We start from the raw sequence: 9,617 nt of genomic DNA on the forward strand, positions 1-9,617 counted from the left end.
TACAACTTTGCCACAATCAATATACATGAACTGTATAAATTTACACCAGTTCATAATTTACCAAATAAAAGATGACTAACAAAGTTCACAAAATAGATGGTGGTTTGTGGAAAAGACTTTTACCCAATTAAGTACAAGGAAAGTTACAAACCAGACCTCCACTTTCTAAAAATAAGAAGTTTACTCAGTCTTAGAAAACTACAAGCTAGCAAATGTACAGAGAGCTGGCTGGTGCTAACACCACAGTTGAGACAGTGTCTTTTTTAAGGGTCTTTTTTAAAGCCTGTTGCCATGGCAGATTCTGGTCACTTGCTACTTTCAAGGCCAAAAACACAATACAAGGTCTGACCATTTCCCCAGGTCATGCTTACTAGTTTGTCTTTATGTACATTTATACATATTTTAAGTGCTAGGTAAAAGTCTTGTAAAATTTCCAGTACTACCATGTTTAAAACGTTCAGCTTTCCTATTGAGCTGCCAAAAAGGTTAACAGTAACAATTTTCAAGTGTAATAGTGCAAATTTCTCTGCGAGATTTACTGCAGAGAAAGGTTCTTTGAAACACAGATTTTCTTTAAAGGGACTGATGTAAAATTCAGGTATGTCTGGGAGAAACTGAAACCACCCTAGGACTTCCCTCCCTAGCAAATAAAGTGATCATTTACTTGGACTCACAGGCTATTAAAATTAATCATTGAAAGGTACTGTCCAAACTATGGCACCGTCACTTAAAATTTTTTTTTTTACCACTCTATCTTGTGCCAGATCTTCACAGCTGTGACATGGTTTAAATTCCATAATCCATCCCCAAGAGGAGCCCACCCAAAGCAAAATCAAATTTATCCATCATTATAAGATGATCCATCCACAGACTATATCTTAACCTGATACAGTCATCATATTGTAGTTTTGGAAGGGCTCGTTCTGCCCAAGAGAAGTTCCTCCTTACAGCTGATTCGGCTGTCTACCATTTGCACGTTGGTGCTGTTTTGAGTGCTACCTCCTGCTGGTGAGGCTTCATACAGCACACAGATGGAGCCATCCTCTCCAATTCTGTAGGACACTTCGTAGGGGTCAACCCAGAGTGTGAGTTCACTTGGGAGAAGCCTGAACAGCTCCTGACTGCTCAGTCCAATCCGCTGTGCTGCCTGTCCAATCAGAGGATCCATTTTATGGTTGATGCGAATACAACGGTAACCCGATCCCTTGCATGGCTTTTCTGGGAACCAGTGATGTTTATAATGTTCTATAGAAAAAAAGAAGAACAGAGAAACAACGCTTAGGATCGTTAGCTCCCAGTGTGGTTTGGTTTCCTCCTACCCCAGGCTCCCTTGAGGAGCGAAAATGAAAACTATCAACTTTTAAAATGTCCAGGATTGCATCCGTTGTTGTGTATGTGCGGGGATGGAGAAAAGCGGGCAGGGTTTTAGAAATAACACAGTAGTACGGGACAAAACAATCTCCAGGAACCAACTGGTTGAGCCGCCAAAACAGGAATCAGGCGCGCAGCCTCGGCCAGCCGGGAAGCCAGTGGCACCTATGGCCAGGCGAGAAACTGTTTACTTTCTCCACCCCACCCCAGATGCACACAATGGAGTTGATGGCTTTGGAGATGAGAAGCGCCACCGGACTGTTAACCCCGAAGGGAAGAAAACAAGCAACCTTAAACCACGCTCTGGGAAGGGCTGTAATTGTGCCGGTGACAAATCCGATGATTAATGGGCAGGAGCAGCAGGCGCGGGGAGACTGCACGTCCGTTCTGAGCTGGCTCCGGGGCAGTGGCGCGGCTTCCCACCCCGGGGCTGGGCCGCCGACCACGCAACGGTTGGAGAGGACTGAGGGAAGGGGCGTCGAACCCACCCCAGCCCCGCGGCTCCTTTGTCCCCAAATCCGCCGACGGTCCTCGGACCGCAGCTCCCGCCTCGGTGGGCTTAAGTTTCTTTGTTGTGCGTGTTCTCTTCTCCACTCCGTTTTGCCAGCTGGGGGGAGGGGCGCCCTCCTTCCAGCCCCAAAGCCTCGGGCAGCCGCTCTTAGCTGCCACCAAGCGCGACCACACCGGTCCCGCGGCCGGACCCAAGCGCGACCGGCCCCGGGGCGCTGCCGAAGTTCCCGCAGCCCCGACGGCCGGACTCTGACCTGGGGATGTGGGGCCCGCGTCCCTCCGACGCCCTCGCCCTGCTCACCTGCCAGCAGCTCCTGCAGGCTCTGGCTGAAGGTCTGCAGCTGTCGCTCGCTCGTGAGCCCCTTGGTGCGGAGGAACTTGGAGATGAAGGACACGGCGGCGGCGATCTCGCCTATCATGGTGGCGGCCCGGGTGTAGAAGGGATGCATGGGGCGGCGTGTGGGGCGGCCCGGGGCGGCCGGGGCTCGGCGGCGCGGCCCCGAGGGCGGAGTGGCCACCCCGGGCTTCCTCACCGGCCAGAAGGCTGAGAGGAAGAGAGGGCGTGAGGGGCGGATGGCTGCTTTTTTTTTTTNTAGGTAAAAGTCTTGTAAAATTTCCAGTACTACCATGTTTAAAACGTTCAGCTTTCCTATTGAGCTGCCAAAAAGGTTAACAGTAACAATTTTCAAGTGTAATAGTGCAAATTTCTCTGCGAGATTTACTGCAGAGAAAGGTTCTTTGAAACACAGATTTTCTTTAAAGGGACTGATGTAAAAATTCAGGTATGTCTGGGAGAAACTGAAACCACCCTAGGACTTCCCTCCCTAGCAAATAAAGTGATCATTTACTTGGACTCACAGGCTATTAAAATTAATCATTGAAAGGTACTGTCCAAACTATGGCACCGTCACTTAAAATTTTTTTTTTTACCACTCTATCTTGTGCCAGATCTTCACAGCTGTGACATGGTTTAAATTCCATAATCCATCCCCAAGAGGAGCCCACCCAAAGCAAAAATCAAATTTATCCATCATTATAAGATGATCCATCCACAGACTATATCTTAACCTGATACAGTCATCATATTGTAGTTTTTGGAAGGGCTCGTTCTGCCCAAGAGAAGTTCCTCCTTACAGCTGATTCGGCTGTCTACCATTTGCACGTTGGTGCTGTTTTGAGTGCTACCTCCTGCTGGTGAGGCTTCATACAGCACACAGATGGAGCCATCCTCTCCAATTCTGTAGGACACTTCGTAGGGGTCAACCCAGAGTGTGAGTTCACTTGGGAGAAGCCTGAACAGCTCCTGACTGCTCAGTCCAATCCGCTGTGCTGCCTGTCCAATCAGAGGATCCATTTTATGGTTGATGCGAATACAACGGTAACCCGATCCCTTGCATGGCTTTTCTGGGAACCAGTGATGTTTATAATGTTCTATAGAAAAAAAGAAGAACAGAGAAACAACGCTTAGGATCGTTAGCTCCCAGTGTGGTTTGGTTTCCTCCTACCCCAGGCTCCCTTGAGGAGCGAAAATGAAAACTATCAACTTTTTAAAATGTCCAGGATTGCATCCGTTGTTGTGTATGTGCGGGGATGGAGAAAAAGCGGGCAGGGTTTTAGAAATAACACAGTAGTACGGGACAAAACAATCTCCAGGAACCAACTGGTTGAGCCGCCAAAACAGGAATCAGGCGCGCAGCCTCGGCCAGCCGGGAAGCCAGTGGCACCTATGGCCAGGCGAGAAACTGTTTACTTTCTCCACCCCACCCCAGATGCACACAATGGAGTTGATGGCTTTGGAGATGAGAAGCGCCACCGGACTGTTAACCCCGAAGGGAAGAAAAACAAGCAACCTTAAACCACGCTCTGGGAAGGGCTGTAATTGTGCCGGTGACAAATCCGATGATTAATGGGCAGGAGCAGCAGGCGCGGGGAGACTGCACGTCCGTTCTGAGCTGGCTCCGGGGCAGTGGCGCGGCTTCCCACCCCGGGGCTGGGCCGCCGACCACGCAACGGTTGGAGAGGACTGAGGGAAGGGGGCGTCGAACCCACCCCAGCCCCGCGGCTCCTTTGTCCCCAAATCCGCCGACGGTCCTCGGACCGCAGCTCCCGCCTCGGTGGGCTTAAGTTTCTTTGTTGTGCGTGTTCTCTTCTCCACTCCGTTTTGCCAGCTGGGGGGAGGGGGCGCCCTCCTTCCAGCCCCCAAAGCCTCGGGCAGCCGCTCTTAGCTGCCACCAAGCGCGACCACACCGGTCCCGCGGCCGGACCCAAGCGCGACCGGCCCCGGGGCGCTGCCGAAGTTCCCGCAGCCCCGACGGCCGGACTCTGACCTGGGGATGTGGGGCCCGCGTCCCTCCGACGCCCTCGCCCTGCTCACCTGCCAGCAGCTCCTGCAGGCTCTGGCTGAAGGTCTGCAGCTGTCGCTCGCTCGTGAGCCCCTTGGTGCGGAGGAACTTGGAGATGAAGGACACGGCGGCGGCGATCTCGCCTATCATGGTGGCGGCCCGGGTGTAGAAGGGATGCATGGGGGCGGCGTGTGGGGGCGGCCCGGGGCGGCCGGGGCTCGGCGGCGCGGCCCCGACGGCGGAGCGGCCACCCCGGGCTTCCTCACCGGGCAGAAGGCTGAGAGGAAGAGAAGGCGTGAGGGGCGGACGGCTACTTTTTTTTTTTCTTTCTTTAGACTAAAAAAGTTATTTTCGAGACAGGAGGCGGCAGGAGACAAGAAGAGACGAGCGATGGCGGCCTGGTCACATCGCTCGGACCGCCCCAGCCGCCTCCGCCTCCAGCTCCCCAGCATCCGAATATCCCAACAGTCGCATTTCCAGCTCCGAGGGGCGAAGAGATGCAGGCGCCGTGCAGCACCCTTTATAGTGCCACGAAAAGGAAGTGGCGTAGCTGGAGCGTGACGGACGATTCCAGCCAATCCGAATATCGCACCATTGTGACGCAAGCCGGTTCGGAGCCGAAAGGGGCGGGAAAAGAGTCCAGGAGGCGGGTCCAGAGACAGGGAAGAGAGGGAGGAGCTGACGTAACCGCTTGTAAACAAATAAACCCGGAGTGGCGGCTGGAGACCCAGTTGCTGTGTCGCGGGACGGAGGGAAGCGAGGGTGCGCGTGTGAAAGCTCCGCCCCCAGCCCTAGCTCCGCCTTCCCGCTTCAGCAGGTCCAGGCTCTGCGCCAGTGCATCCTTCTGGAAGAGTGCGCTGCCTGGGCCCGCTTGCCCTGGAGTGTAAGTGCTGGATAAATAAGAACCGCCTGGCGCAGGCTGTGTCTACTCTCGCGCCGCCTTCTCAGATCGGGCTGCGTGTTCCCACTCCGTGTTTACATCTCGTTCCCGCTCCGGATCTCGGTGACTGGCTTCTCAAGCCGGAGGCGCGTGTGGTGCCCGGCGATGCGGGCCCCAGCGCTGTGTGTGCTGGCGGTGCGCTGCGCGAGTGCGGGGAAAGTGGAGGGAACGGTCCCGCGGGGCGTTCAGTCCAAGAAAAAAGACTGCAGCCTCGGGGAACCAGGTCCCTCGCAAACGAGCTGCCAACGCCGCGGAGCCGTTTCTGCGCCACCCTAGGGGAGGAGTAGGGGGATATCTTTGTAAAAGTGTAATTGCAAAATAAGTAGGTTAGTAAGGCCATTTGTGGTTGCTGTTTCAGTAACTTCAGCAGTCAATGAAGAGAAGAGTGGAAACCTTACTGGATGCGGACAGGAGAGCCAGTTACTGAAGGCAAATATCATAACGCGGATCCTGTAAAGGGTGGTCTGTATCCAAAAAAAAAATCTGTACAATGTATTTTAAAATTTGTGTACACAAAACCAAAGATTTTCTTTTTTACCTAGTCCAAATGCCCTCCTAGCCTGAGTCCTGCTCTTTATAAAAATAAAATAAAAAGAATTTGAAGCTTGTGAAAGTATTAAGTGTAGACATTTATTTGAAACCCTACCGAAAAAAAAAAAAACTTAGAAACCAGTGTAGCAGGAAGGCGGGAGCCTGCTAAAACGATTAGGCCTAGGACAGGGTTAACCCCAACTCCATTAAGGAGAAGGGGGAAAAGAAAAAAAAAGATGAAGGGAGGCAGGCAGATGGAGAAAGCAAACAGGAGGCAGAAGTTGAACTCTACCAGATGGAAATAAATATCCCGACCTTAGTTGGTCATCAATATTGCAAAACATACCACTTTGAGTTTTTTCTTTTTTCTTTTAATACTGAGCTAAAGGATATAGAAATGAAGCAAAATATGACATTATAAAACAGGAGAAAACGTTTTATTGTTTAAAAATATGTAAAACTCAATTTGAAAAAAAACTTCTAGATTATTTTTTCATTAGTACACATACCTAGTTACGTGTGAAAAAATTTAAAGATAGTGGGTTTTTTCTTCTAGAACTTTTCAGATAGAACTGTGCTTAATAATAATTTCACTGGAGGCATGAAACCTCTTTTACGACTTAAAAAGAAGATAGAGAAGCAAAAGAAAATTCAAAAGAAATTACCATAACACTAGAATAAGAACTCCTGGTCTCCCACCTAACCTGACCCATCCTTAGTTCCCTGCTTTCACTTACATTGTCGTTAATGTGTCACTGAGTACAAATTAGAAGTCAAGTGAAAGTTTTTCTCTTCTAAACCTGGTCTCCAACTTGGCCTCTCGGTCATGTGCTTAAATTGACTCATCTAAAAAACAGAAATATTAAATCAACAAAATGCTAGGATTGGACTCAGACTTCCCTCAAGCCCTTGTTCTCCACACTATTTTTAACTGCCTGCACTAGCAGCAGCAGGACCCCTTCTGAAAGCCTTATAAAACCAGTTGAACAGGGTTAACAGAAAGTTTAACCCACAGACTCAGGGAGAGTTACTTCTCGCACTGAGTTTTTTTAATTGTATATGCGTGTTTCCCACCTTAAATCATCCCATTAGGAGACAAATTGATTTGAGAAACTACAGTAATTTTTAACCTTGGGAATCTAGAGAGTACTCAGGAAAAAAACTGGAAATAAACATTAGTCTTAAACACAAGCCTTAGATGGTACAGAATGTTAATTGCTAATAGTTTTCAATTCCTGACATATACGTTTAGTCACATTTTCTGGAAGTTTTGTCAGGCCCTTCCCATCTGGGAAACAAGCAGGTATTTCTTGACACTTTTTGAATTATAAAGGTGCTTTCTGTGTTGTTATGCTAAATTTACCAAGGCTCTCCCAAGTACTGTTATTATTATCATGCAATTTGATAGTAATTTATGAAATTTCCTTTTTTTTTTTTTTTTTGAGACAGTCTCACTCAGTCACCCAGGCTGGAGTGCAGTGTCGAGATCTTAGCTCACTGCAGCCACCGACTCCCGGGTTCAAGTGATTCTCCTGCCTTAGCCTCCTGAGTAGCTGGGATTACAGGCATGCACCACCACGCCTGGCTAAATTTTGTATTTTTAGTAGAGATGGTGTTTCACCACATTGGCCAGACTGGTCTCAAACTCCTGACCTCAGGTGAGGCACCCGCCTCGGCCTCCCAAAGTTTAGGGATTACAGGAGGAGTGGGCCACCACGCCAGGCCTGTCTAATTAATTTCTAAAACTTAGAACATTTCTAATCAAAGTATTAAAAATCTTAGGAATGTCAAAACAAATTCGAAAAAATGAACTTGGGTTTTAAAACAAGTTGACAAATAAAAGCACAAATATTAGATATTGTTTCCCCAGTTGGACCCGCCCTTTCCCTGAAGGCACATTCAGGGCCAGGGCCTTCCAGACCAAGCCAGAGGCAACCTGCCTGTTGCTTGTCAGCTAGCTGCAGTCACTAAAGTTGTGCCTATTATGCACCAACTTCCAGATAGAGTGCTAGGTATCTAGAAAACTCACAATTTAACCAATAAGTAAAAAGTCAAGTGAGAGAGTTCTTGATGGAGTGTTGATGGCAAATAGAGACAGTGCATTTATTGATTTGTGTGTTTCGGGGCAGAGGAAAAATAAGAAAGACCCGAAAGTGAACAATCTCAGCTAAGCCAATGAAAGTGATCCAAGATTAGTTCTCCTTGGAGGAAAGGAAAGGGCCTGATCTTGGAGTATCATAAAGGTATAAACCAAGGAGGATAAGTATTGTTGAAAAAACTGGTAGATGGAGGCAGGCATAGGGTACTTGAGAGCACTTTTAGCAGGCAGATTATATGATCAGATTTATCTTTAAATAATTTAGCTTTTCTTGTGGGTTTGTCTTCGACCAGAGACTTATGCCTCTTATTTATCTATTTTTTGGTTACCCACAGAAAGGAGGAGACCACTTTTAATTGCCTCCCCACTAACACCTGACTTGCTTTGCTTGAGTAAGTATCCAAGGACACAAGCTAAGACATTTGCACTGGGTTTAGATCTACTGCAATTCAGAAAACACAAAAGAACTTGCAATCAGAGGGTGACACATAATAATTTTAGACAAAACTCAGTTTCTTCTTGTGGAAACTATTCAGATTGTTTGGAGAGTGGGAGGAAAAAGGAGTGAAGCATTGCTTAACAACAAAAGTAATAATGCAGGTTATTATCATTTTATCATTAACAATGCATCAGTGCTAAGTGTTTTACATGCTTTTTCTTTTTTTTTTTTTTTTTTTGAGACTCATTCTGTTGCCCAGGCTGGAGTGTGGCGGTGCGATCACAGCTCACTGCAACCTCTGCTTCCTGGGCTCAAGCTCATCTTTCCACTCAGCTTCCTGAGTGGCTGGGACTACAGGCGCGTGCCACCACGCCTGGCTAATTTTTGTATTTTTTGGTAGAGACGGGGTTTCACCATGTTGCCTAGGTTGGTTGTGAACTCCTGGGCTCAAGCGATTCACTCACCTCAGCCTCCCAAAGTGCTGGAATTACAGGCATGAGCCACCGCACCCTGCCATGCTTTCTCATTTAATTCTCTAAGAAACTCAATCAAGTGAGTACAGTTGACAGCATTTAACATATGAGAATACAGTCTTAAAGAAAATAAGTTATTTACCCAAGGTTTTACAACCAGATTTCAACTCTCAGTCATGGACTACAAAAATTGAGCTCTAAATACCTGGTAGGATTTTCAAGGGAGTTCCTGATACTGGCTTTCCTAAAAAGGACCTTGAGAAAGAAAACCTGATCAAGTTAGAAGGCCATCTGGAGAGGAGTAGAGATCGTAGAAGAAAAAAAAACAATCAAAACTCAAGGCAATTGAGGGGACATCTCATAGCTGACATAAACTGGAAGATACAGCTACATTTATTAAAAGGCCCACTGGAAAATGAAACAAAGAACATATTAAAATGTTAATCTGCCAAATAATTTAACTGGACTGAAAATTATCCCTAGGTACAGATAAGAGAAAGTAGCAAAAGTGATTTCTATTTAAGACCATTTAAACTTTTCATTTCCCCTTTGGCCTAAATTGACAAGAGGAACAAGAGGCCTGGTCAGTTCCACAATCTCTCTTACCCAGCAACTGAGGGGAGCCCTGGAGGGTTCGGTGGGGAGGTGGGAGGGCAGCCAGGAGGGATGGTTTTGTGTCCAGGTCACTGTTGAATCTGATCAGTGGCCTCCAGGAATTCTCACTCAACTGTCTATTGCATAGCTGCAGGGCCATTTCTCAAAGCTGGGCTCCTCCCCAAACCTTTTCCTTCCTGGTGCCAGAACCTCCTGGCCTATCTCTTTTTAAAGCTCTCACCTTCTATTTTGTCACAGAAGGCTGTGTCACTGAGTGTTTATCTGCACCTTCCCAGCTGCCAAAGACCTCTTCAATTTT

General features: G+C 47.8%; 2 protein-coding genes and 1 long non-coding RNA gene across 3 annotated transcripts; 1 reads left to right on the forward strand and 2 right to left on the reverse strand.

Moving 5' to 3' along the window:
• The first annotated feature begins 11 nt into the window (after positions 1–11).
• Positions 12–2,898, forward strand: LOC108527226 (uncharacterized). The gene is made up of 2 exons (XR_001884749.1): positions 12–413; positions 2,478–2,898. It is a non-coding gene; the product is annotated as an uncharacterized LOC108527226 (long non-coding RNA).
• On the reverse strand, positions 698–2,466 carry LOC108527225 (protein BTG1-like). Its single transcript, XM_017868373.1, has 2 exons — positions 2,183–2,466; positions 698–1,245 (listed from the first exon to the last, which is right to left on the reverse strand). The coding sequence occupies exons 1-2, from the start codon at positions 2,328–2,330 to the stop codon at positions 896–898; spliced, it is 498 nt and encodes a 165-aa protein (XP_017723862.1). The 5' UTR covers positions 2,331–2,466; the 3' UTR covers positions 698–895.
• On the reverse strand, positions 2,763–4,761 carry LOC108527224 (protein BTG1). The gene is made up of 2 exons (XM_017868372.1): positions 4,256–4,761; positions 2,763–3,312 (listed from the first exon to the last, which is right to left on the reverse strand). Exons 1-2 carry the CDS (start codon positions 4,401–4,403, stop codon positions 2,945–2,947), a joined length of 516 nt encoding a protein of 171 aa, XP_017723861.1. The 5' UTR covers positions 4,404–4,761; the 3' UTR covers positions 2,763–2,944.
• Positions 4,762–9,617: the final 4,856 nt, after the last annotated feature.

This window comes from Rhinopithecus bieti, unplaced genomic scaffold (genome assembly GCF_001698545.2).
Source record: "Rhinopithecus bieti isolate Rb0 unplaced genomic scaffold, ASM169854v2 scaffold_2453, whole genome shotgun sequence".
Classification (NCBI taxonomy): Eukaryota; Metazoa; Chordata; class Mammalia; order Primates; family Cercopithecidae; genus Rhinopithecus; species Rhinopithecus bieti.